Source organism: Zosterops lateralis (assembly GCF_965231275.1).
Source record: "Zosterops lateralis genome assembly, chromosome: 12".
NCBI lineage: Eukaryota > Metazoa > Chordata > Aves > Passeriformes > Zosteropidae > Zosterops > Zosterops lateralis.
Genome location: NC_139772.1, coordinates 1,237,445 through 1,264,545, shown reverse-complemented (window position 1 = coordinate 1,264,545; position 27,101 = coordinate 1,237,445). Strand labels below are relative to the sequence as shown.

At 49.6% G+C, this 27,101-nt stretch overlaps 1 protein-coding gene across 3 annotated transcripts; it reads left to right on the top strand.

Moving 5' to 3' along the window:
- The first annotated feature begins 470 nt into the window (after window positions 1–470).
- Window positions 471–26,996, top strand: SPG7 (SPG7 matrix AAA peptidase subunit, paraplegin). 3 transcript variants are annotated; one of them, XM_083870053.1, is made up of 17 exons: window positions 471–602; window positions 1,494–1,596; window positions 2,068–2,157; window positions 5,680–5,930; window positions 6,545–6,684; window positions 8,483–8,585; window positions 10,055–10,180; window positions 10,467–10,629; window positions 11,349–11,522; window positions 15,457–15,581; window positions 16,776–16,878; window positions 17,834–17,944; window positions 21,616–21,731; window positions 23,021–23,177; window positions 23,752–23,915; window positions 24,633–24,710; window positions 26,316–26,996. In XM_083870053.1, exons 1-17 carry the CDS (start codon window positions 486–488, stop codon window positions 26,523–26,525), a joined length of 2,331 nt encoding a protein of 776 aa, XP_083726179.1. In that variant the 5' UTR covers window positions 471–485; the 3' UTR covers window positions 26,526–26,996. The 3 variants fall into 3 exon arrangements, with proteins under 3 accessions (XP_083726179.1, XP_083726180.1, XP_083726181.1); XM_083870054.1 differs by lacking the exon at window positions 471–602 and adding an exon at window positions 734–757; XM_083870055.1 differs by lacking the exons at window positions 471–602; window positions 1,494–1,596 and adding an exon at window positions 1,722–1,816.
- Window positions 26,997–27,101: the final 105 nt, after the last annotated feature.

The following is a 27,101-nucleotide window of genomic DNA, read 5'->3' as shown; positions in this document are numbered from 1 at the left end:
GGACCGGCGGCTCTGTGGTCGGGCCGGGAGCTCGCTGGCCGGGCCGGGGGCTCGGGGGCCGTGCCGAGACGGGGTGGCCGGGGCTGGGTGGCCGGGGCTGGCCCGGGCCCTCAGGCGGTGCCGAGGCTCGGTGTCCAGACCGGGGGTCTCGGTGCCCGAGGCTCTCCCGGGCCCTCAGGCGGTGCCGGGGGCTCTGTGTCCGGGTCTCGGTGCCCGAGGCTCTCCCGGGCCCTCAGGCGGTGCCGGGCCCGTTACCGCGGTAACGCCGCGACCCTTCCCGGCGGCCCCCGCGCGCCCCCGCGGCCATACTGAGTCCTGGCAGCGCCGTGCGCGCTCCCGCGTCCAAGATGGCGGCCCCGCCCTCCCCGGGCACTTCCGGCCGCGCTCAGCCCGCGGCTCTGGGAACGGCGGAGCCGCCGTGGCCCGGCTCGGGCCCGACCCGCCGCCGCGGCCTCTGAGGCCTCCCGGGAGCGGCACCGGCGGACATGGCGCTGCTGCTACGGGTGGGGCTTCTCCGCGGCCGCTGCGCCTTCTGGAGGCCGCCCGCCGCCGCCTGGGCCCGGCCCCGCGGCTCTGCCCTCGGCGGCGTTCGCGGCCTGCAGGTAACGGGGCCTCACCGAGCGCCGGGGGCACCGGGGGAGGAGAAAAACGGGGGAGAGGGGTGTTCAGGCTGCTCGGGAGGGAGCTGAGGTTGTGCCATCCAGAAGGTCCGTCGTGTCAGCGCTGTTGGATCTGAGGAAATAACGGAATGATTTGGGTGGGAAGGGACCTTAAAGCTCATCTTATTCTTACCTCCTGCCATAGCAGAGACACTTTCCAGTAGCCCAGGTTTCTCCAGGCCCCATCCAGCCTGGCTTTGGGCACTGCCAGGGATCTAGGGCAGCCACAGCTTCTCTGGGCACCCTGCGCCAGGGCCTGCCCACCCTGCCAGGGAACAATTCCTGCCCAAAATTCCATCCAGCCCTGCCCTTGGCAGTGGGAAGTCATTGCCCCTTGTCCTGTCACTCCAGCCTTGTCCCAAGTCACTGAAGTGTGAATATTCACTGCAGGATTCCTGCTGAGTTACCTCAGGGACAGAGCTGCATTGCTCCTGTGCAGGAGGGTTAAAAGTCCTTAAAATTTCCTTTTAAAAATCCATTTTTTGTTAAAATACTTCCTTTCCCTATGGTAGGGAGTCTTTACATTCTAAGAACTGATTTCCAGCATGCCTTTAGAACAGAAAAACAGACACAGGGAGGAAAAAGATGAAATATTAAGTGTTTTGAGCATGAGTTGTCTATTTCTACTCTTTGCTGTGAGTTATAAACATTTCCAAAGCCATGTGGGAAGTGCCCAAGCAGGAATAATCCCATCCAGGGCTCCAGCTGCTGTCCTGACACTCACCCCCAGCATTCCCTGCTCAGGAATCTGAGTCTCAGGGGGGCACACAAAGCTTGAGCAGCCACGTTGTTTTTTTCATTTGTTGTCTTGTTTTTCTTTCTCTCCTTGCTCAGACCCTCCTGGCACCAAAACTTCCCCTGCCACGTCAAGGTCCTGGTGGAGTCCTGACAAAACAGCACCTAATCCAGGATCCAGTCAGACTTTGGAACCTCCTGGGTGAGTCCTGAGGGGCAGGAAGGGAAAAGGTCTGGTTTTATAAGAGAATTGACCTTTCCTCTGCATTCCTAAAGTGCAGCAGAGGTGTTCTGTTCCTGGATGTGGGAGGTGGAGGTGTTTGCAGGGATCCAGGGTTGTGTTTGGTGACAGGAATGAGCAGTGGCACCTTCCCACAAGGAGCTCAGGGGATTAAAGAAGTGCTGGAGTTGTTAGACTTTGAGTTTGTAGCCTTTTTTGGCTTTTATTGGAGAATGAAAGCATTCCTGATAAACCTGATTTAGTTCTATTGCCTCTATTTCCTTTAATGAGCATTTCCAGTCCTGAGTGTGAGGCTGTTCCTGACTGCCCACACCAGTGTTAGGGATGGCTGTGCCTTGGGAGCTGTGTCCATCTTTCAATACCAAAGAAATTTCTCCAAATTATTTCCTCTTGTGCCACCAAAACAACCTCTGAGCTCTGCTTTGCCTGCAGGAAACACCTCCTGGTTTGCCACATCCAGCTCTCGGGGGAGTAGCCAGAAGAATGGAGGGTTCAAGAAGAAATCTCCCCAGGAGGAGGATGGTATGTGTGTGTGTGCCAAAAATTCTGGGATTTACTGAAACACAGGGAGGAAGATCCACCTTTGTGCTTCCCTGTGCCTGTAATTTCCCCCTGTACAAGCCTGGGGCTAATGGCAAGTTTGAAGGATTATTTTGGTTTGGATGATGGACTGGAAGATAAAAGACATCATAGAAATCCTGGAGTGGCTTGGGTTGGAAGGACCTTAAAGCCCATCCAGTCCCACCCCTGCCATGGGCAGGAACACTTTCCACTGTCCCAAATTGCTCCAAATCCTGTCCAGCCTGGCCTTGGACACTTCCAGGGGCAGCCACAGCTTCTCTGGGCACCCTGTGCCAGGGCCTCCCACCCTCACAGGGAAGGATTTGCCCCTAATATCTAATCAAGAGATGAAAGTGTTTATCTTTCTGGGCCACATTGCTTCCTGTGCAAATCTCTCCATTGCTGTTTGCCTTGGCATTGCCCCTTTAGGAAGGGGGACAGTAATAGTACCTGGGCTTTGGTTGGGAGGTTTTGTAGAGCATTTTGATTTAATAAACTTGTATGAACTAAACCCAGTCATTTAAGCTGGATTAGGTTTTATTTTCTTGTATTTAATTTACTTTCAATGTGGATATATCCCTACTTCTAGTGAATCACAGAACTGGGATATCAATTCCTTTAAGATCTCTCAGCTGTGTTATTATTTTTCTTGATTTTTCTTTTATAAATCAGTCTTTCTAGATGCTGAGTTTTTTTCCCATGTCTTATTCTCCCAAGCCCCAGGCATGTAAAGAATATTTTGAAAATGAGCTTTATCTCCCTAAAAACCTGTTGCTCACAGAGTGACTTGGGTTGAAAGGACCATAAAATCACCAACCCCCTGCCATGCCTCCAGAACTTTCTACTGCAAGTTGGGAGGCACTTAATATCATTACAGGCTGTAATAAAATTTAATAATTTATTTTCTAAACCTTTACCTGGGTTTCACCAAATGGTGTGAGGTCTCGGCTTTTGCCTTGTTGCACTTAATAATTTAATCTTCTTGGGGTTTTTGCCTTTGAAGCCAGAGGTCAGCTGGTGCTGACAGCCTGGCTGGTGTCACTGCAGTGTCCTTGGGGCCAGAGCTGTGGCTTTTCCTTGATTTAACTGGGGTGAAGTGTCCAGTGGGGTGTGAACTGCAGGTATCAGAGTCTTGGGAAGGAAATTGGAGTGTGGAATTGGGTGTGCAAGGCTGGGGATGGCTGAGCACAGCACCTGGAAATGCTGTGGCTGCTCACATCAGTAACCAGCATCACACTGTGCTCTGTGGCCTCTCCTCCTGTGATTAATGGACAGCCTGGCTTTGGGAGGGGGAATTTGCTGCCCCGTGTCTCCAGGGGAACACTTGTCTCTGCTGTAATTATTACAAAGAACTCTTGGAACTGTCACCGCAGCCCTTGCAAAGATTTTAATCAGGGAGTTCACATTTGGGGTTAATGGCAAATCATTGCTTGGTGCAGGCTGGTGGAGACTCAAAAGCTGGAAGTATTCCCACAGCTGCTGCTTGCAAGTGTCACATCCAGTGCCTGGGACTCTTTCCTGAGAGGTGCAGCGTGGATGTTGTGCTGAAGACAATCACACTTTACCCCAGCTGAGAAATAAAAAGGTTTTGTCCTTAATTAAACACAGACTAGAGGAAAGCTTGGTGTTGCCTTGCAGCTTTCTAGAAAATGGGGTTCTCTCCTGAAATTGTACAGCTGCAGGTTAAAGGTCCCAGAAAGATCTAATTCCTGGAAATGGGAGAAGTTGTGTCAGGATGTCTCATGGGCAGCTTTCCTCTGGGAGATGTTTTTGTGATCACACCCCTGATTGTGTGTGTTTAGGGCAGGTTATGGGCCTCCACTTGGTCTGAAATGAAATAGAGGAAAGTGCTCTAGCAGGAGTTGACTCTGACACCTCTAAGGAATTTGCACAGCCATAGATGGACTTTTTCTATCAAGATTCACTTTCCTTAAGTTCTTTTCTCTGTAAAATCTTTTTATTAAGAACCTGCTCGGCTTTTCAGGATGTCACGCGACTGAGTCTTCTATAATGTATTTTAATTTTCTATAATGTATTTCAATTTTTTATTTAACCCAAATAAGACTGTAGTGGATGTCATCCTGCAGCCTTGGGATGAATTCCTGAGTCCTAACAAAGGTGGATGCAGCAGATAACACTTGGTGAGGGGATGGCCGCAGAGAACAAAGCAGAGGGGCTGGACACGGAGCCTGAGCTTGTCACGGCCCTCTGAAATGATGACTTCTCTGCCAAGCTGCATTGTTTCTATTTAGGAACAAACCTTTCCTGTTCAGCGTGGAGCAGAGCTTGGAAGCAGTGAAAAATGAGGCTGTGCCTCTGAAGGACAGAGGACTTTTTTTAGCAGCTGCCTGGGTCATATGTTTGTCCCTGGGTTTTGTTGCAGCGCGCGTAGGGCCTAATTGGTGACCGGTGATAAATGCTGGTGTCAGGACATTTGTTATGAATTTGCAAATAAATCAAATCTGGGCTGCAGCACTGGTGCATTAGAGCCCAGTGGCACAGAATGAATTTATTTCTGGGTGTGGAAGGGTATTTATCTGTGCCATAGTGCTGTTGCTGTTAAATTGTATATCAAGAGCAAGTGTTAAATTATATATTGGGAACGCTCACATGTGACTGGGAAGAGGAGGAGATATTTGTTGTCATTTGAATAACTCAAACACTGGCCAGCAGCTGACATTGAACTGTGCTGTCACAGTCCTTTACAGCCCACAGAATTGTGAATTTGCCTGTGCAGTGCAAAAAGAAAAAGAGTTGTGAGCCTGGAAAAATATTTGATGGCAAATAGTTGAAGTAAAACATCCCTTTTCCATGTGTCATTGCTTCAGTGTGGCTATAGCACAATAAAAGTGTGGGAAAGCACCCAGCATAGGAATCCCTCTTGGATACAGATCCTTAATGTGGGCAAGTTATCAAACCCTCTGAAACATGAGGTGAGTAGTATGGGAGAAAATCCAGGGAGTTTGGTTAAGGCAGATGGATTTACAGCGTATTTGTGTTCTGTGCTGTATCCCATTCTCTGCAAATGCAGGTATTTACTGAGGTAGTGGAAGCGTTGCTGGAGTTGTGGTGCAGGTGCCAGGAGATCAGAGCTCACCTGGAAACAATAAATGTGCTGTGGGATTTACCAGGGACACTGGGATTACTCCTAATATTTTCTGCTCTGGAACCATGTTGTATAAAGCGGGTTATAATCATTCTGCAGTTTGATTCTCAGCAGCAAGGGTCCTGTGGCTTTTTATTTGACCTCTGTCCATATGAGGCCAGGCAGGAGAGTGTCTCAATTTGGCCTAGAAAGATATTTGGGGGGATTTTAGTGGGTTTGGTGCATGAGGACCACGAGAAACCAAACATGCAGCACAAAAACCCCCACAAAAGCACCATTGTGTTAATCCCTGTCATTTAATTATCCCGTCTTTGGGTCAGAGAACTCCGCAATTACAACACTAATCCTTTTTTCCTCTGGTATCTTTTTTCCTGAAGAGGAGGAGAAACGCAGGAGAAGGGAGAACCAGATGCACCTGGAGCGTCTGCGGGCTCTGCTGATCCTCACCTTCGTGGTGCTGATGCTTCGCTTCATGATCAGCGAGAACAGGGAGGGCACCAACATCTCCTGGAACTACTTTGTGAATGAGATGCTGGCCAAGGGAGAGGTGCAGAGGATCGAGGTGGTGCCTGAGAGTGACATTGTGGAGATTTATCTGCACCCGGGTGGGACTCCACATGGACAAGTTGTGAGTGACTCCCTGCAGCTGTGAATGAGCTTAGATAACAGTGCTGAAAGTGATTGAGTTTTTTTCTGAAATAGTGCTGAAAGTGACTGAGTTTTTACTGGTCAGTAAAACTCCAGCTGGTAAATTTGCTTTAGTTCTTTTCTTTCTTGTATTTGAAGTTCAGGGAGCTTCAAGCATTGGAAACTAAGACTTCCAGTTTGAATTGTAAAAATAATTAATAACAGCCTGGGAGACAAAAAATCTTTTGTATGTCTAAAGAGCTGGAGAAACTCTGTTTTCTTCTATCAGCACAGTCTGATATGGGAGAAGGTGTCCACGAGATTGTAAACTCTTATGATTGGCTTTTGTTTCAAGAGTTTTCTCCTGTTTGCATTTCAGTCATGAGTGTTCTGTCAAACTCCATCAAGCCTTTTTCCCTTAGACCAGATGGTTCCTAAATTCACTCGGAGCCCTGGTGTCAGTCATCTGCTCCCAAACTCATTGAGGCAGGATTAAAGGGTGTAGAATGAGGTTAATTTTGACCTGACCTGTCCATGCTGTGTCCCTCTGCTCCTTGCAGATATTGATATATAATAAATAACATTTCCATGCTGCTGTGGCTTTCCTGTTCCCAGAACGTGACCCTGCTGTACACCATGCGCGTGGCAAACATCGACAAATTCGAGGAGAAGCTCAGAGCTGTGGAGGACGAGCTGAATATTGATGAGAAAGACAGAATCCCCATCTCCTACAAACACCCTGGCTTTTATGGAAAGTATGATATCAATTTGTCCTTACTGTTGCTCTGGTAGTGGTGATATAGCATCCTTTGCTTGGAAAAAAGTGACTTGCAGCTAAATGTTCCAGAAAAATGGGCTTGGATTTGGAGCATTGAATGAATGTTTCTGAAAGATAAGGTGCTTTAGATGTACATTAATGTTTGAAAAGTGAGGGCCCTAAGAATTCTGTAATTGCAACATGCAGCAGGCCAAAATGTTTCAGGTCAGGGTCACTGAGTTCTTGCTCAGCTGAGCATTTTTTGTCCTCATAATCAACTATCCAAGTGCAGAGTGTGATAGAAATCTTGGCAACAAGTGATGTTACAGCCCAGGCTGTGAGAAGGCTGGGGATACACTAAACCTTCCTTCCTCATTATAGTGCTTTGATTTTCCCACTGGAGATGGCCAGTGTGTGTAATTCCTCCTCCCAGACACCTTGCAAAAATGTGAAGTTTGTGTATGAGTGGATACCTGGGCTGGATTTCGTCCTCTCATCAACATTTGGATATTTTTAATATGCAGTTGAATATACAAAGATAAGCTTTTTTAACTAATCATGCAGTATTAGACCTTCAGTTCAAATTCAGAACTTGCCAATTTTTTCAGACTTATGTGTAACAGGAAGAGAGGACTGAACAATCAGCCCCCAACACAAGCTGTTTCCTCTGCTCCTCAAAAGAGATTTTAAACAATTTTTTAAGAGCTTTGATGGGATGTTAAATCTCTCAGAAGACCTGGTGAATGATGGAGGATTTGGTCTCAGTCTGGAGTTTGAGCCTGTGAGGTGCAGAGCCTTTGCAGCTCGGGCTCAGCTTGCTCCACGCTGTGGGCGCTCAGGGTGTTTCAGAATTAATCCTGTTTGCAGAGCAGACAAACTGAAGGTGACTTTCAGGTTTCATTGTTGCCTTTGCATCTCTCACTGAGCAGAAACAAATGCAGCTGGGTATAGAGCTCCTGCTGGTCCCTTGCTTCAGTAAATCATCCCTCTGTGAGAGGTGAAACACGCATTTCTGGTGTAAAGATAAGTGTAAAACTGTGGTGAGGCCGGATGGTTCCTCAGGCATGTGGAGCAGAACAGAGGGCCACCAATCTCAGCCTGTCATCTGGCATAGGATCATTTTTCCTGCTCTTGGGAGCATCCTTTGTTTAGAGCTCACAGGGTATTTGTCCTCAGCATGTTTGTCCTGTAAGTGTGTTAGACCTGGAGTGTCATCTCAGCTCCCCATCTCCTTTCTAATGCAATAGGCGTTCCAAAGGACCCAGAAAACTGACAAATGTTGGTGCTGCAGCACTTTTTTTTTCTGGCAGAAAGGACTCCTGAGAGATTTGACTAAGGAGGATCAAGCAGTTTCCTAATGGGAGACCCACACCAGGGCTTCTGGCAGGATTAGGAGGGTTGGAATCCCTATTGTTAGCAGGCACTGTCCTCTGCAGTGAGCTCCCTTTGGATGCACTGCCAGCCCCAGCAGATTCTGCTCCGGGTGTGATCTGAGTGCCTGGAGGTCCTGCTTGTTTTAGAAGCAGAAATGCCTCTGAAGTGGATGGTGAGGTCGAATTTCTTCCACAGCTGTAGGCAATGTTTGCCAGTGTCCTCTGTTTAACTTCTTAGGTTATGTAATGGTTGGGCTTTGGGGTTTTATATATCTGCATAAAAACCTGTGAAAGTTCCATTTTCTTAATCACATCTGCTCGCTTGCCCTGCAGCCTAAACCTCCTTTGAAAGTGGCCATGTGGGGTAATATTGACCAGGTTGTGGCTGAATGCTGCAGTTTGTCCTTGTCTTTGTCCTTTCAGTGATGTCCTGTCCCTGATAGTGACACTGGTGGCCGTGTCCATGCTCTGGAGCATCTTCCGCCTCTTCAGGGTGGCCAGCAGAGCTGGAGGCTTCAATGCCTTTGTGAGTAGCCTTGGTTTGAACATGTTTTGCAACCTGTGGGGAGTCTTGGCTTCTGCTGAGTTATCTCCTCCCTTTTTCCCAACAAAGTCAGTGCAGGATGAGGATGAACTGGTGCCAAGGACTCTCCAGTCTTGCCACACCTTGAATCCTGTGCTGGTTGTCACCCTGGCTGGTACCTTAACTGGCCTTAGCAGAGGTCCCTTCCCTTCCCAATGGCAGGAAGGGCTGAGCTCAGAGAATTTCAGTCCAGTTTGCTGTTTTCAAAGCTTGTTAATGAGCTGCAGCTGCAGATGGTGTTTTTCACTGGGCCCTGCCAACATGCCTCCCATACAGCCAGAAGTAGGAATTGCTGCTTTCTGCAAAATGAGTTCTCAATTTATAAAATATGTTCAGATTCTGGAGTTCATTATATGTTGGCCTGTTCTGCTCCTGCCGCATGCCTCGCTTGCAACACCAGGCAAACCTCCTCCTCCTCCCCTCTCCCACCCTGGCCTGGATCAGCTGATGAAACTGTAGGAATCAGCCTGTGGTGCTCTGTCCCTGACCGCAGGGATTGGGGATGAAAACACAGTGAATTCAGTCCCTTGTTGGATTTCCCACTCAGTCTCCTCCGCAATTCTCTTTTGGCTTTGAGATTCTCTTTGAACAAAAGGATGCAGCTGCTCAGAGAAAAAGAATATTTTAAAGAAGTGTTGAGTAATGAGGCCTTGAGGACTAGATTGTGTCCTTGCTTAAGTGGGGACAGCCAGGCCCTGAGTTTAACTCTTCCTTTGGATGTTTCTGAGGCCTCAGAAGCCATAAACTTTCTTCTGAAAGAAAAAAAAAACTCCTGAGTAGCTGCTTTGAGTAGAACATACTGAGCAGTTATGAGTGGGATGTTTAACTGAATTCTTGTTTTGACTCTTGTTGTGGCTTCACATGCATCAGGAGATGGAAACGTGGTGGCTGTTCAGTTTTGAGAACCTGTAGTTTTGGCCTGGGGTGTTTCCAGCAGAAACCAGCAGCAGCATCAGAGACTGTGCAAAGTGTCTGTGCTTTCACAAGTATTGGCAATTATTTATCACTAACAGTTCCTTGCCATCAACACGTATTCCTCAGAACTATGACTGTCCCATGTGTATTAAGGATCAGAGCATTTAGAAATCAGGGAGGAGAACTCAGATCAGGTTTTGGACATCTGTGTGTTTTTAATACTCATCCTTTCCTGGTCTACATGGAGTTTGGATTGTGTTGGGACTATTACTGCAAGTTTGTTCTGTCTCTTCCCAACATGTGGATAAATAGTTTGAGTCAACCATCCGTCTTGGAACTTTCTCCAGAACAAAACACCAGTGCTTTGGTGGGGACTTTAGTGGTAGGGATAGCTGGGCTGTCTCCCTGGGCTGGGCTGGCTCCCAAAATGTAGCAAACAGCCTTTCCAGACTGTTGCCTTGTCCAAAGTTGTTTGGTCCTTGTGCTGCCTTCCACAGAACCAACTGAAGATGGCTCGTTTCACCATTGTGGATGGGAAATCTGGAAAAGGGATTGGCTTCAAGGATGTAGCAGGAATGCATGAGGCAAAAATGGAAGTCAAGGAATTTGTGGACTATTTAAAGGTATGTAAAAATAGAACAAAACAAATGTTTGCTGCCCACCTTCTGGGATAGAGGGGTGACATGGGGAGGGGGGTTGCTGTGCTCTTCATCCTTTGTGGTTCTGGGCAGGCTCTATTGAAAGAAGCTCTGTATGTCCAGTTCCACAATGCAGATAGAGCTGCTCCCGTTGGCAGCTCAGAGTTGCCCAGGCTGAAAACATTCTTGGGAAGCTCTGGGAAGCCCCAGTGTGGTGCAGGTACTGCTCGGTGTGAGCTGTGGCTCTGACCAAGCTGCGTTGTCCTTGCAGAATCCTGATCGCTACCTCCAGCTCGGGGCCAAAGTGCCCAAGGGTGCCTTGTTGCTGGGCCCTCCAGGCTGTGGGAAGACTTTGCTGGCCAAGGCCGTGGCTACAGAGGCCCAGGTGCCATTTTTGGCCATGGCAGGCTCCGAGTTCGTGGAGGTGATTGGAGGTGAGGTCCTCTGGGGAATGGGGGGAGTTTTCTTTGTCTGTTGTGGAGTTGGAGGGAGCTGGCTGAGCTTCCTGCAAAGGACAGGGCTTGGCATGGGAAGGATGAGTTGGATACTTAGACTGAAGATATAAAAGGTTTTCAGTGATGCAGTTCCTTAATTATGTAGTATCTGAAGTGCATTTCTGTTTGCTGCTTTCTGGCAGAGTGCAGCTGTGGTCCTTCACCTGCAAGCATCCTCTCCAGCTTCCCTGTACCTATTATTAAAGCCCTTGACTGAGGCTTCCTTCCTTGTATGGAAATGCAGATGGGGAAAGTAGGGCCTCTCTGTGCCTTGGGATTTCCATCCTTCTCCTTTTCTTCCTTCCTCACAGATCTCTTGAGGCTTGACAAGGGGTCAGTATGCAGGAAAATGTTGACTATTTCTGCTCTGAGCTGTGGGAGGAACAGGAGGCCATGTTGGGAGCTGGGAGCCAAGCTCCCATTGCAGCAGCTGTAGGACTCCTCACAGGTTTAGGAGCCCAGTTAAACCCAGCTCCAGGACACACTGAGCCTCAGGACTAAACACGACTTCTGGAGCTGTGTCTGTGTGCCCAGAGTGCTGAGAGAGGAACTGTCACATCCAGAGGGTTTATCAGGTGTCTCACTGAGGGCCAGCAATGCTCTCCATCTCTACTAACAGTTCCAGCTGCAGGATGACTGTTCCTCCCCTCTCCCTGCAGGCCTGGGGGCGGCCCGTGTGCGGAGCCTGTTCCGGGAGGCGCAGGCTCGCGCTCCCTGTATCGTCTACATCGACGAGATCGACGCCGTGGGCAAGAAACGCTCCACCAACGTCTCCGGCTTCGCCAACGCCGAGGAGGAGCAGACCCTGAACCAGCTGCTGGTGGAGATGGATGGTCAGTGTTTTTCTCCCTGCCTTTATCTCCTCAGAGGTCCAGCTGTTGGCCTCTTCATCTTTGTCCTGCCTGGACTTGCCTGGTCTGTCCAGTGTTTTCTTGCTGAAGTGTGAATCAGTCTGAGCCCGTGTACCCCATTGCTGGTGCCCAAATCTAGTCAACTTTAACCCCCTGGAGTTTCAGTCCAGCTGGCCATTAGGTGTTGTTGGATACTTGTTGTATCCAGTCTGAGACAGGCAGTGGTTTAAAGGCTGTCAGATTTTAGAGTTCAGCTGTCCTAAAGGGACAGAAGTGATGTAATACATCAATTCTTCTGTCCATTGCCTTATGTTTGTGTTGTCTGCTTGACCACAGGCTCTCTGAGATGAGGGAGATAAACTTAGCAAACAAGTCCTGGTTTGAGGCCACACTTGTGTTTGGTTACTGGCTGTTGTGCACCTGGAATTGGCCCTTTGCTCAGACACTTTCACACAAAGAATGATCCTTTGGCAGTCCTTAGTCCTGTCTCTGTCCAAGCCTGCAGCACTGACCCAACTTGAAACATTTCTGTTGCTAAATCTTACTGTTGCAGGATCAAAAGTGACCAACTACCTGCCCATCAGAGTGTTTGTTTCACTTTTCCCTTCACTGCAACTGTGACTCATAGCTTGACTGCCATGTTTTCTCATCACACTCTTCATTTGAAAAATGCCATCGTGCACCAAAACCATCCCCAGACCTGAGTTCCAACTGCTGGCTCTGTACTGAGTGTTTCCAGTGAAGCAGATGATCCTGACAGGAAAGGCCAGTGGTAACACAGCCCAGCAGTCCTGGCTTGGGTGGGTCCTTTTCTCCCCTGACAGCTGTAGGGTGAGCTGGCCTCTGAATTAAATGGAAGCCTGTGTGTCTGTTCTGGAATATGTAGTCAGTACATTCCACATCTCTATCCTAAAAATGAAAATGTCTGATTTCCATCAGTCTGTAAAAATTAGGTGTGGTTTCCAGAGTGTTTTTCTGGTGAGTCTCAGTGCAGGAATGAGGGTTCAGCTCAACTGGAAAGTGAGTTTAGAAGGCAAATATTACCCTCAGTGGGTACTTTATAGTCCCTTGTTTGCAGTGTGCTGCCTGGTTTATTTTTAAATCTATATTATCTCATTCTTTATTCGTGTCTCGCACAGATCATGTACAGTCCTTCATTTTGCTCGGTGCTTTATCAAACACACACTAAAAAAAACCAGTCCAAGGAGTTGTCAGTGTCAAACAGGAGACAAGTGGCAAGGATGTCAGCCTGGTGCTGGGGACATGGGATCAGCAGGGACCCTGGCATGTGTCACTGGAGTGTTACCTAACAGAGTGTGTCTCCCAAAACAACACTGATGTGCCACGTGCAGCACAGCAAAACAGATCCCAGGTTGATGGTGAATAACCTGTTTAGGAGGGGAACAGTTCTGCCCCAGGAGTGGTGGGTGTTTGTAAGGAAGCCTTGAGGTGGAAGGTTGAGAGCTCTGGTTGAGCTTAAATTGAGGGCTGAAGGCAAGACAGCACCATAAAGCCGAGTTGGGTATTAATTGGAGAAAAAACATCATGCACAAAAGCAGACCTGTGAGTCATCACTGATTGTTGGATTTCTGTGATTGAATGAGATTCCTTGGAAGGAAAGGAGAGGGAGGAAAGGAGGATCAGAGCTGTGCAGGCTGCAGGGGGGTGAGGGCACCATGAGCTGCATGGGGTGAGGACAAGCTGGAGCTCGGTCACATAGATGTGAACCCTTTGGAGAAATCAGAGGACTCTTCCCTCAGCAGCCTCGGGTTCCTTCCCTCTGACAATTTTCTCCGAGCTGGGGAAGCACCAGGACGTGGTGGGAGCAGGGGAGGCGCCGGAGGGAGCCTCTCCACAAAAGCTGTTTGTGAGAGAGGAGGGAGTGACGCACAAAGCCCGGCTCTGCCGGAGCAGGTGCCTGCTTTGAATAGTGAATCTTCCCTCTCAAACCGCAGACAAGCGGAAGAGGAATGTCACCCAAATCTCTCCTCTGTTCTGGATGCTTTGAGAGGAGCTTTGGCAGTCCTGGGCTGAGCTGGGGTTTGTGAATGGAAGTGCAGGATGGCTTTTGGTAGCAGCTCTTCACCTGGAGCCCTCAGAGGAGTCCCGAGCTGTGCCATGTGCAGCCCTGAGGCTTCCCTCAGGAAGGGCCCCCATTTCAGTGCCACTGCTCCCAGGAGATGTCCAAAGGCTTTTGGAGGGTGGCACAGTGTAACCCTGCAGGTGAGATGCCCACCAAGCAGTGTGTTGCTCAGTGGGGAGCAAGGCACTTGCAGCTTTTCCCCTTTCCTTTCTGAGAGGTTCGTGACTTTTGCAGGAACTCTTTTCTTCAGGCTGCATTTTCAGAGCTGTCTCTCATTTGTTGACGTGATGAGGTGTTTTTGTAGCCTGTTCCTTTGGCTGATCTTTGCCTGTGACATGCCAGGTGGTGTTGCATTAAGCAAGTGGGGCAGAAGCTGATGTGAGGAGGATGCTCTCAGTGCTTCTGTTTTTTTTTTATTTGTTCTAATAGTCAGACCTATTTTAAGAGTCTTCCCAGCTGCAAGGCAGATAATGCACTGTGCCATCTAATCCTGCCATTCCTGGAGTGCCTGCCAGTCTCTGCTTGTTTATCCCACTCCAGAGTGCAGTGTGAGGGATGCTCAGCTCCATCCTCTCTGGCAGCTTATTTAGGCAGGAGCCTGCAGAGAGGGAGCACCAGGTCTTGCTGCAGCACAGGCTGGCACAGCCAGTCCCCTGTCTCACCTGGAACCTTGATCTGTGCTGAGCTCTTGCACGCTGACACATTTGGCAGCTCTTCTGCTGGAGCTGAGAGCTGAAACTGGCCCAGCTTACGTGCACGGAGCCGCCTCTCCACAGCGTGGGACTTGGCAGAGGGAAGCACATGGGACTGTGGTGTCCTTTGCCTGGGAAGGCAGCTGTGTGCTGTGTGCCAGGGCTGGGGAGTGTGCTGCAAGCAGGTGACTCATGCCCAAGGGCCTGCAGGCACCTGGAGGAATGCAATAAATAACCGTGTGGGGCAGTGATTCAAAGGGAGCTCTGGCTCCCCACCCAGGCTGCACAAAGTCTGCCTCCTGCAGCTGCCAGTGCCTTGCCTTCCCTTCCCCAGGAAATCCTGTCTGTCTTTGATGCCTCTATTGGGACTCCTCTCAGGCAGCCTGTAAATCCCAATGCTCCCTTCACCTTAAAGACCTGGAGACAGAACCTGCTCTGACTGCCTTGGCCAAATTCTGTGCTGATAATCAGTGCAAAGCTCTTGAGTTGTGTTTTGTGTCTGGTGTGGGTTCTGCAGGGCTGGTCTGTGCAGGGCCCTGCACGGTGCCTGTAAGAGGTGAGTGAGGAGGCAAAGAACAGCTCGTGCTGTAACATGGCAGAGCTGTCCTCTCTCTGCACTGACCTCAGCAGCTCACAGGAAAGCCTGTCCCTCCCCTGGTGGCCTGTCTCTGACTGAAGGCTGAAAGTAAATAAAAACTGAAAGGGCTTTCCATGGAAATTTGTGGAAAAGGGTGTTTCAGCTAGGAAATGCTGCTTGTACAATCTGGAGTTAATGACTCAGGAATTGTCTTAATCTGGGGGTGAGAAGGCATCTGTGAACTCATCAAAACAGAGATTCTGTTCTGGGATCTAGTTGAAGCAGTTTCCAAGTGTGGCAATAAGACAAAAAGAAGTCTTAAGCCAAGATTTATTAAGTAAATGAAAAGGAGATTTCAGAGTATCCATGAGGCTGGCCTGGGTGACCTGGGAGGTTCCTTCCTTTCTTTACTCCAAGCTGCAGGGGCCACTCAGCCTCAGCAGCCCCAAAGGGTGCTCTGAACACCCTCTGGCTTCGTGTAAAGCTGTGCACTTCAGCCCACTGTGTGCCTGCAGTGCAGTCTGAGGTGGGGAAAACCTCTTCCTCTGGTCTTGTCCTTGGCAGGGATGGGGACCACGGATCACGTCATAGTGTTGGCTTCCACCAACCGCGCCGACGTCCTGGACAACGCTCTGATGAGACCTGGGAGGCTGGACAGGCACATCTTTATTGACCTCCCAACACTCCAGGTATGTTCCACCAGCTGCCTTGTCCCTCCTGTGGCTGAGGTGTCCCAGTCCCTGCTGGTCTGGCAAGGCTGAGCTTGGAGGAGTTGGAGATGTTGAGCCTCTGTGTTCCTGTTTCTGTGCTCTGAGTCAAGGATTTGTGGTGCTGATGCAGTGGCTGATTCCTGTAGTGACAGATTCCTGGAAGGGACAGCTCACAGGTCAGCAGGTCTCTGCTCTGGTAGAGCCTTGGCAGTGAATTCCTGTAAGGTTCCCTTTGCCATGCAGATGCAGAGCTATGTTTGTATCTTCTCCTCAGGAAATTGGGAAGCACCTAACCTAATTGGCAATTGGCTGGTATGAGAACTTAAATTGTCATATGCCTTAAAATCCTGTAGGTTTATTGCCCTCTCTATCCTTGTAAGGCTCCTCACTTTCCTTTAGGCAGCCTGTTAAGTAACTTTCTCCTTCTGAATGCTTTTTAAATCCATTTACAAGAGTCTTCCATGTCCGCTGTGTTGACATTTGTAGCAGAGTTCTGGGAATAGGCTCAGCTGCAGTGAGGATCTGTGTGCTGTGCCAGCACAGGCTCTTCCTCTCCCATCTGTGCTTCACTGTCCTCCGCAGAGTTTTCAGTGAAAATACCTTAAATGCCTGATAGAATCTGGCCCCGGAAGCATGAACCGTGCAGCTGCCCTGAAGGAGGAAGGGGAAAAACCCTGGCAACTGAGCCCATTGTTTGAGTCAGGATCTCCTGGACCAGCTGAATGAGTCACTGGTGGCTGCTTGCCAGCGGCTTCTCACCCCCACCTCCATCTGGGAAATGGGTGCAGGCTGAGGAGCTGCTGCATGGGCTTTGCAGTTTGTGGTTTGTGCAGGAGCAGGTCGGGACAGTCAGAGCTCCTTCCTGCGAGAGCTTTTATGGTGAGGGAGAAGTTAAGACAGATCAGAGTGAGAGTGAGGGGGGGAGAGTGGCCCTGAGAGAGAAAGCTGTGACTCAGGGAGAGCCTCGTGCATCTGTTGGGAATTTGAAAGCTGTGTGTGTTTATCAGGGCTGCTGGAGCTCTGGAACGCTGCAAGGAGAGCCCTGCCCTCTGCTGGCACTGTCGCTGTCCCCTCTGCTGGCGCTGTCAGTGTCCCCTCTGCCGGCAGTGCCACCACCCTGCTCCCTGCCCTGGACAGGAGGGCCCCGTTGTGACCCCTGGCTGTTCTTTACAGGAGAGAAAGGAGATCTTTGAGCATCACCTGAAAGGCCTCAAGCTGATCCAGGATGGCAGTTTCTACTCACAGCACCTGGCAGAGCTGACCCCAGGATTCAGTGGTATGATGTGTCCTTGGGCTGCTCCTGCTCCATTCAGGCTGGAGTCTGGGGGACTGGGGGAGTTTTGGGCAAGAAGGGCTTTTTTTTCCATTTCTGTGGGAAATAAAAAAAAATTGTGGGAACCTGACCAGCTCCCTGGTGAGCTCTGATGAGCAGTTATTCATTACTATTTTCAGTCTTGTGAAATTTGTTGGACTAGCAGGGTGGGGAGGTAGGGAAAACACATTTTTACAATGCCCAGGTGCCTAACTCCTAAGGGAAGGAAACAGTCATGCTCTTCTCAAAGCTGTTGAGGATGAGGTGCTGCACTTGAGAGGAGAGATTGTTAAATTGATTTATGTTACCAGGAAAGCGATGGAAGGAACGTGTAGGAATTATTTTGCTGAGCAGAGTAGAAATTGGACAGCTCTGCCTGGCTCCTGCATCAAGCCTCCTTCCAGGGTGGGTCCCTGGGAGCTTGAAACAGTGCTGAGCAAGGGGCTCCAGAGTTCCTGTTTATGTGGAGTTCCTGGAATATCCTTTCTGGGTTTCCCCTCTCCCAGGCCCCAGCATGCTGCCTCTCCGTGACTGCTCTCAGCAGCCCCCCGCCACCATCACCCACCCACACAAACTGGGAACAGATGTTCCTTCTCTTCTCTCTGAGGTTGAGCAGAGCAGCAGCCTGTGCCAACCCACTGCCCACACCATCCCTGTCCCTGGGAGCCAGCCTTGGCCTCAGCCTGCTCCTGGATTGCTGAGCTCTGTGTGGTATCAGCATTCCCTGCCAAAGCAGTTGTATTATTCAAATCCAACATCAACACCACGGACTGGAGTTGCTCTCTGTTCCCAAGGAACAAAAAAGCACAGACTGTTTGACTTCCTTAGGTCTTTATCCAGATTTGTTTGTGCCCATTCCTCCTCTGAGTTCTCTGTCCTGTTCAGACCCATTGTAACTTTAGTGAACTCGTGTCTGCAGGAGCTGACATAGCAAATATCTGCAATGAGGCCGCTCTTCACGCTGCCAGGGAAGGGCACAAATCCATCGACACCTCCAACTTCGAGTATGCTGTGGAAAGAGTCATTGCAGGTGAGAGATGCAGCCATTCCATGGAATTATGGGCTGGTTTGGGGTGGGAGGGACCTTAAAGCACATCCAGTTCCACCCCTGCCATGGGCAGGGACACCTTCCATTAGCCCAGATTGCTCCAAGCCTCAATATCCAGCCTGGCCTGGGACACTCTCAGGAATCCAGGGGCAGCCACAGCTTCTCTGGGCACCTGTGCCAGTGCAGCAGCATTTTTGGTGTTGCCTCAGGGGTCTGTTCTGCTCAGGTGAGGGAGTTACATCCCAGAAAGACATATGGGTCCAGACTGTGCTCTGGCCTGAAGGTCTTCAGTGACAGTCACAGAAAGTTCTCTGAAAAAAAAACCCAAATGGTTCCACCTTCCTGCATGTTCAGGAGTCTGAACCCACAGCTCAGGGAAAATGGCCACTGTCAAAATAATAGAGGAGAATTTGAATCTGTGGGGCTTTTTCAGTTTAGAAGGTTGGGGGTTTGTGGGTGGGTTTTTTTTTTTAAACAAGAAAAGTCACAACAACTCTGAATTTTTCTTGCTGCTCTGGACACCTGCTACATAAACATCAATAGCAAATAGTCTCTGCATCCTCACCAGCAAGAAATTGGAGATTTTTCTTTCTGCCCTCCAAGCCCAGGCTTTGATGAATTGGCAGAATAAACTGCAAGACAGTAGAGCACTGTTCTCCCTCTGAGAACATCCTGTGGCCTTTCCCTGCCGCTTGTGCCACTGCCAGGAGAGGAACCTCTGGAGATTTCCCTGTAGCAGTGTATTGTAGGGAGGGGAAAAGAGTTCCCAGAACTCTTGACTTCACCTGAGGGATTTGGATCTGGTGGGTTTTGGGCTGAGGTGCCCTGGAGCCAAGCTGTGGATTTCATAATCAGACACTGAACTACCTCCAGGCTGGGTTCCCAGCAGGAGCCCAGGCACACAGGCTGCCACTCTGTGCCTTTTTAGTGGAACGTGTGGAACAGGATGTTTGTACTGGGTCAGTTACTTCCTGATCCTGGAATTAAGTCCTCAGTGTTTGCTTTATTAGAAAATGCTCAGAGAATTCCTCATTTAAAAGAAGATGTTTGAGAAAATTCCTCACAGCTTCACCTGTTGCAGAAAAACAAAACCCTTGGAGTGCTTTGGTTAAAAACACGAATCCCAAACTGTACTTAGGAGCTCCCAAGAGTGGACAGTGAGACAACTGTAATTGTAACACAGAAATTCTCATCAGCTGCAGCAAAGATCACAGAATGCTGGACTGCTTTGGGTGGGAAGGGACTTTAAAGTCTGTATTCCAATCCCTGCCCTGGGCAGGGACACCTTCCACTATCCCAGGTTGATCCAAGCCCCATCCAGCCTGGCCTTGGACACTGCCAGGGATGGGGCAGCCACAGCTTCTGTAGGCAACCCCTGCCAGGGCCTCCCCACACTCACAGGAAGATTTTTTTTTTCCTGATATTCAAACTAAACCTCCTCTTTTTCAGTTTGAAGCCATTCCCCCTTGTCCTGATACCACATGCTCTTGTACAGATGTGCTCTGCTTTACCATCTGCAGGAGCACAAACACCAGACTTGCAGGGACTCACTTGCCTTTTCTTTCTGAGCCTTGCCTTAGTTCCCCAGACTGGGAAGATAAAGCAAAAAACAAGGAAGGCTGGGGGAGCCTGGCAGCAGAAGAGATCTCTGGGATCCATGTGGTGGGGCATTGCAGGACATGAGCTTTGGCAGTTAAAGCTGCCTGGCCTCACTCAGGCTCTGGTGTGTGTAGGAGGCCACTGAGTCTTTTTGTTGCTTAATCAGATTCTCTCATATTAGCAGGACTGGCTATTTTTTGTAGACAAATTCTAAAAGACCCCAAACAACCCCCCAGGCCCCTGTATTAAATGTCCCCTTTCCATGTCACAGGAATGCTTCTGGGTTTCACAATCCAGAGGGCATTTCAGTTCCTATAAAAGCTTTTCTTGAAAGAAAGAAGATATTACTGTGCTTTCCATTAGGAGCTTCTGGTTTTAATAAGAGTGGGGTGGAATCAAAAGGGAGCTCTGCAAGTCCAGAGGCCCTGTCAGCCTTAAAGCTTTGTGTTGCTGTAAGGGAGGAGCAAGAACTTCTCTCTGTGGTAGTTCCCATTGTGTTTTTAGTTTGGGAACAGAAAGCAGTCAGTCAGGTCTCCTGGGAGCGAGGGAAGAAACCTGCTGAGCACACAGAGGCTTTTAGGGCTTGGCTTTAGAAGATGGAGCCTATTTTCTTGGTGGGGTTTGTCTGAGGCCAGCAGAGATGCACCAGAGTTCTTTCCTGGGTGGCTTGTGTCATGAATGTGATAATTACAGGCTTTCAGGGGACTTCCATGCCTGTAGATGATACAGGAAAAGAAATAATCTTGGTAGGGACAGTGTGTGCTGTTGTGAAGAGCACAGTCCTTCCCTCAGTGACAGAGATTTTTTTTAATTGTCTGTATATGTGTATATATATATATACACACATAAATACATACATTTATAGAGAATAGATACATCTTTCTGTGGAAATAGCCATAGAGAGCCATGCTCACACACTGCTGAGGGCAGGGGAAGGGACTGACTGATGAAAATCAAGGCAATTGCAATTAATCTGCTGTTCCATCGTGCCTGGCAGGGCACAGCAGTTTCCAGGGTCCCTGAGCAGTAATTTTACAAGATCTGCCATACTAATTTTGTTGTTTCCTTGTTTAATAAAACCCTTGACTTTGTTTAAAAATTCGTGTTTAATAGAATGTTGTTTTTCCAAGGCATGAAGCAAGCTTGGTGCAATATTGGTTCTGACTGGCTGCTCTGGGCTCTGCTTGGGGACTCTGGCCTGCAAATCCTGGGACCTTTTTGCATCCAGCATAAGAACACTGTGTGTTCTGTACTTAACTTTTCCTATGTGCTAGAGGTTTTACTTCCATTCACCTTTTTTTTAAGTCCTTTATGGACTTGCTCTGCTGAGTTGGAAAATAGATACTTTCGAAAATCACCTTTTTGGAGGAAGGGTTAAATGTGAGTTATGGCTTCATTTGCTGGTTCTCAGGAGCCTGGGAATAAGCTCATACAGAGCATGCCATGTGTAATCAGAGACGTTTTCAGGCTCTGGAGAAGGATTTCTGTATCTACTCCTGGACTTTAGCTGATTTGAACACTCTTAATGCACAGTTTTCTCAACTGGGACCTTGTGTATATGATCCAACATCTCTCTTGTTCTGCCTAAGGGACTGAAAAAAGCTAAATGAGCATGAGACTCTAGCTAGTCTCATTTTGGATTCTGTTGTTTGGAGGTTTTTTTGTTTTCAGATTTTTTTCCACAAAAAAAAAACCCCAAAAACACAAGAATTAGCTGCCTTTTTACAGATCCAACCCTGGGAACAAGGTTCCTGAGCTGTGATCAAATCAAATGTCGATTTATTTATCTGATCATTAAAGTCTGTTGTAAGGAGAAGGGAGAAGGTTTTCTGCCAGGGTTTTCAAGCAGTTCCAGGCATGGATTGCTTTCCACCTCAGGACTAGAGAGCACCTTTTCCAAACATTTTATTTATAAAGGGGTTTTGCTGCCTCCCCCTCTCCAGAGCACAGCACAAACCGTTCAGCCACAGGCTGTGCACTGGGCTGCACCAGGTTATGCCCCATTTGTTGCACCTGTTGATAAACTTATCAAGCCCTGGTCTGTGTTCCCACAGGCACTGCCAAAAGAAGCAAGATCTTGTCACCAGAAGAGAGGAAGGTGGTGGCATTCCACGAATCCGGGCACGCGCTGGTGGGGTGGCTGCTGGAGCACACCGAGGCCGTCATGAAGGTACCTCCAGTGCCAGGGAGGGTTTCCCTGGCCAGGATTGCTTTGTGCTACTTGTGTGCAGTTCTGCTCAGCTCTCTGAGCCCTGTGGCTGTGCTACTGCAGCAAAATACATGGAAAATACAGAATCGCTTTCCTTGGAAAGGAACTTTGAGGTTGTCGAGTTCAGCTACTCAGCACTGCCAAGCCCACCACTAAACTAGGAAATGTTCAGGCTGGATATTAGGAATAAATTCTTTGCTGAGAGGTTGGTTAAGCATTGGAACAGGCTCTCCAGGGAGGTGGTGGAGTCACAGTCTCTAGAAATGTTCAAAAACAAGTAAAAATGGCACTTCACAGTGTGGTTCAGTGGGCTGGTGGGATTTGGTTCAAAGGTTTGACTTGATGGTCTTGTAGGACATTTCCAACCTTAATGATTCTGTGATTATATAAACCATGTCCCTAATTTATGCTGCAGAGAAATCCATTATTAGGCTCCATTGATGATGGTGCTGGTGCAAAGCTGATTAACCAGCTATAGGAGAAGCCTTGCAATTAAAAACTAGAAGGAACTGAGTCTCCTGGTGCTGCTGCTCAGTCATGCATTTCCAGGCTGCTCCATGTGTTCACACATCCAAATGTGATCCCTTTCCCAGCACGTTGCAGCCAGCAAAGCCACTGCAGGGATTGCTCTGATACTGATGAAAGGGATGTGTTTTCCAGACTGGGAGGTTGTCTGCCCGAAGCCCTTCTCTGCAGGGAAAGGCCTCTCTGGCACCCGGGGATGTGATCCGTGCACATCTCCTCCAAAAGCCAGGGCACTGGGGGGAGGTGGGGAGTGAAATGACAAGGGTGACAGCTCCTTGGCCCCTTACCAGCGGCACATTCACTCTGAATGACCCATTGTGTAAGCAGAACTGGTGTTAATTACTCTCCTTTAGTGCACAGGGAAAATGGCTGTTATTTTTCTGAAAGCTCCTGTTTTTCAGCAGGTAGTCTCAGGGATTCTGGAGTAGAATCAGTGATCTCTGTGTGGCCTATACACTCCAAAGTAACTCCTAAATTTCAGGGTTTCTGTGATTTGCTGTTAAGGATAATTTCCTGAGCAGGAATTCTGTTTGTGAGTGAAGGCAGAGCCCACAGTGCAGGAATGAGGACACGCTGCTGTTCCTTGGCCATGTCTCTGTAGGCCAGCCTGTCCATGGCTCTGGACAAACTTCACTGGAAATGCAGAGGCTGTTCCTGCCCTCCCTGTGCTGCTGTGGGGAGAGCTCTGCAGTTGTGTGAGCTGAGGGAGCTGCCCTGTGTTGCAGGTGTCCATTGCCCCTCGGACAAACGCGGCGCTGGGCTTCGCACAGATCCTGCCCCGGGAGCAGTACCTGTTCACCAAGGAGCAGCTGCTGGAGAGGATGTGCATGGCCCTGGGGGGCAGAGTGGCCGAGGCCATCACCTTTAACAAGGTCACCACAGGTGAGCAGCCAGAGCCTGGCATGGGCAGGTGGAGCTCCAAGGGGATCTGAGCAAGGGACAGAGGTTTCCTGTGCTGGCAAGGAGAAATGTCTCATGGTGTGTTCTAACACTTGTAGGCACGGAGGTCTTGGGGGTGGTTGTCACTGTGTTGTCTCAGACTTGTCCCAAAGCCTAAGCCCACAGTTGCAGTTACCAGTGAGGCTCTTGAGAAGACCTAGAACTTTCTTTGCTGTTTCCAGCTGGTTAAATCCATATAGGGTCACAGAATGGTTTGGGTTGGAAGGGACCTTAAAGCCCATCTCCTTTCACCCCTTGGCATGGGTAGAGAAGTCCTTCCACTAGACCAGGTTGCTCTGTGGGCACTGGCAGATCAGGACTCAGGTGAGCTGGCCACAGTAGGGCCACTCTCTGTCACTCCTGGGCCCTGCAGGAAGGTCCCTCAGTGGGTTGAATATTCACCCCCACGAGCTGCAGTGGGTCCTCTTCTTTCTCCACTGGTAGGACAATGTGTGCAGGATGTTCCTGCACTGAGCTGAGAACTGACCAGCAATGTGTGTGTGGCTTTCCTTCCCAGGAGCACAGGATGACCTGAAGAAGGTGACCAAGATTGCCTACTCCATGGTGAAGCAGTATGGGATGGTGCCCAGCATCGGGCAGATCTCCTTCCCTGACCCAGAGAGTGCCCCTGGCATCGGCCGGCGCCCCTTCAGCCAGGGCCTGCAGCAAATGATGGACCACGTAAGGGCCCCCTGGGATAAGGGTTTCTTTTTGTTCTTTGCTTTCTGAAGTTCACTGAAAAATGGTGGTTTACACCCAAACAATCTGCATTTTGCTGTTGGCCAGTGGGTGAGCACTTACCTGTTCCATGACTGTGCAGTGAGGCAGCAGGGACAGACAGAATCTGACCTGGCTGTGAGTTCAGGGACAGGCAGAATCCCACCTGGCTGTGAGTTCAGCCCAGTAGCCTGTGCTGTGCAGGGCTGAGATGGCAAGAAATCCGTGTCTTAAAGTTAGAGCAGCACAGTGTAGATGTGTGCACTTTCTAACCAAAATGATGGTCAAACTGACTGCAAAGCAGCCTGTTTTGACAGGAAGTTTGGCGTCGTTGCTGAAAAAACACATTGCTTTAGTTCAAAAAGCTGGAAACAACAAAGCTCTGTTTCAAAAGCACCATGGTTGTGCTTCCTTGGGATTTGTGCTGAGCTGCACCTTTAGCTCCTGGACAGCCTTAATCTGCATTTCCCATCGAGCTGTGCTAGGGCAAGACTTCACTGCCCCTTATCACCAGCACTCCTCAGGCCTTTTTCCAACCAGTTTATCCATAGTTTCTATTGATGGGAACCACATTCTGCCTGGCTCAGTTTGCAGATTCCATCCCTCAGTGCTCTCTTTGTTTAGCCACACATTGTGTTTGTTGCCACCTACACCCCAACTCCTTTTTCTTGTTTCTTCAAGGAAGCCAAAACCCTGGTGGCTCAAGCTTACAGGCGCACAGAAAAGCTCTTGCTGGAGAACAGGGACAAGCTGCAAACAGTGAGTTGGATTGTGTGGGGGTTTGTTGGTTGGTTTGGGTGTTTATAACTGGTGCTTTTGCTGCTTTCTGTGCTCTGCAGCTCAGCTGTTGCAGTGTTGTCTCTCTCCTAGAAAGTCTTGTAGTGGGAGTGTTGGGAAGGAGTGAGTGTTTACTGTGTATCCCCCGGATTCAGAGCAGGCACGGGAGGAATGTGTGTGCCTTTCCCAGCAGTGAGTAGTCTGCCTCCTCACACCAGCTGGTGTTTGCAGGCTAGAGGAGGAGGAGTGCTCTGTGGAAATGATCAAAGCTGGAATTTGTGTCCTTCACCTGCACTTCTCTGCTTGCCTCTTGGCAGTGCAATTTTCTGGAGAGCTGACAGTTAATGTTTTTGGGAAGCCAAGCCAGTAATCAGGTGGACAGTGTCTGGTTTTGGTGCAGGAATATGAGGTGCCTGTCACCTTGGCTGATCAGGGCTGGTTCCTGCTTTCTGGTGACTTCAGGCAATTCTCACCTCCTTAATGACTTACACCAAGGAATCCTTGTTGCAGAGATAGAGCTTTGCCTGCTCCCCTTTGTGTCTTGACAGTCCTGATCCAGCTGCACACCCTGGCACGTCCCCACCTGTGCCAGGAGCTCTGTGCCCAGTGCTGAGCCAAGCTTGGGTCACAGCACCCTCTGTATATCCTTGACTTCCCTTCAGAATTCCAGTCCGTGACTTCCCAAATGACCAGGAGTCAACTTAATGTTGCCTATTTTGCAAATTAAGCAATTCTTTTCCTTAAATCCTCTTTTTAAACAAACAACAACAACAACCCCTTCAGCTACACAATGTCAGGCCTCCAGTGCGTGGTAAGGACAGAGCTGGGGCACACAGAGCTGCTGTCCCCAGGACAGTGCCCTGGCAGCTCTGGAGCTGGGATCCTCAGGGGTGTCTCTGCAGGCTCCTCTGTCCTGCTGCTGCCATGTAACAGCAGCCAGATGTTTGCTAAAGGCTCAGCACAGAAAAACTTTAAAGTGCAGCCAAAGTATCTCCAGAGTCAGTGTTTGAGTTGCCAGGCCAGCGTGTCACATCTCGTCAGCAGGATCGAGCAGTTCCATGCTGGACAGCCACCTGCTGCTCCAGAGGGGTGGTGCTGCTGCCAGAGGGGCCAGAGAATTCCACTCTTCTGGAGAGGAACTTGTGCTGACCTCCAGCCCCTGCCTGCAGGAACAGACAGCTCTTTGTTAGTGCTGTGTGTGCAGGGAAGGCTCTGGGTCTGCCAGAGGTCTCCATGCTGCTGCTTTGGCTCTTGGGCAGGGTCACAGGTGCAGTGACAGTGGCAGGAGGGACACTTCTCTCATTGTTCCTGGAGCTCTCATTCCAAATCATTCCCAAGAGCTTGCTTTGTTGCCTGCAGTTACATTGTGTATTCCTGGCCAAACCTGCTCTTGGGAATGGTGCTGGAGCCTGGAGAATTTGGTCTTGGCTGTCACCCTGTCTGTGGTGGCACAGCTGGGGTCTGCTCTGAGGGGGCTGCAGGTGCTGAGGCCTGAGTTGAGCTGACAGTTCAGACCAGCTCAGAGAAGCAGTTCTCTGCTCTCTCTGGGGGCTCCATCCCTCATTTTGCCTCCATCCTCTTTTCCAGCTGTCCAATGCCCTCCTGGAGAAGGAGGTGATCAATTACGACGACATCGAAGCGCTGATCGGGCCCCCGCCCCACGGGCCCAAGAAGATGATTGCTCCTCAGAGCTGGCTGCAGGCAGAGAGGGACAAACAGGACACCAGGGAGGAGGAAACACCTCCCCAGCCTCCAAACCAAGAGGAGGAGGAGGAGCCACGCCTGAGACCAGTGTGAACCCACTCCCGTGTGGGATGGGAGGGCTCCAGAGGCTTCTTTTGGACACCACAGACCCTTTGCCTTTCTCAGCTCCAGAAACAAAGATGCTGAGCAGGGAATTGCTGTGCTGCTGCTGCTACCCCAAAATTGAGGGTTGGCTATGTTAGCTCTTTGAGCTTTATCCTGCAGGAAGGAGAACTCCTCAGGATTTCAGGGGTAATTCCTAGCAGGGTGGTGGTGGTTAGGAGTTGGGTAAGTCTGATCTGCTGTGGAAGTTTCTTGTATACAGGAGCAGGGAACGTATTCCAGTGGGTGGAAGATCCCATGTAAGCCACTTCTGGCTGTGCTCTGTGCCATGGCAGGAGGGCAGGGCTGTGCCCTCAGCATGGGGACACCCCTGTGGGGCTGAGCTGGGCTGCTGCAGCTCTTGTGTAACCTTTGAACACAACACACAAAGAGCCCTGGCTGGAATAAACTGCCCACAATGTGCTGCTGTGTGTGTACAATGTGTCAGGCTCCGGGGGTGTTTTGGCACAAATGAAGCTCATTAGAGCTGTGGAGTGGTACAGGACAAGAGGCTCCTTCTCCCTGGTC

Excerpts from the sequence above, each read along its gene's own strand:
- SPG7 (XM_083870053.1), top strand. The coding sequence starts at position 486 with ATGGCGCTGCTGCTACGGGTGGGGCTTCTCCGCGGCCGCTGCGCCTTC. Across the intron at positions 10,181-10,466 it reads AATTTGTGGACTATTTAAAG|AATCCTGATCGCTACCTCCA; the intron begins GTATGTAAAAAT and ends TTGTCCTTGCAG. Across the intron at positions 24,711-26,315 it reads ACAGGGACAAGCTGCAAACA|CTGTCCAATGCCCTCCTGGA; the intron begins GTGAGTTGGATT and ends CCTCTTTTCCAG.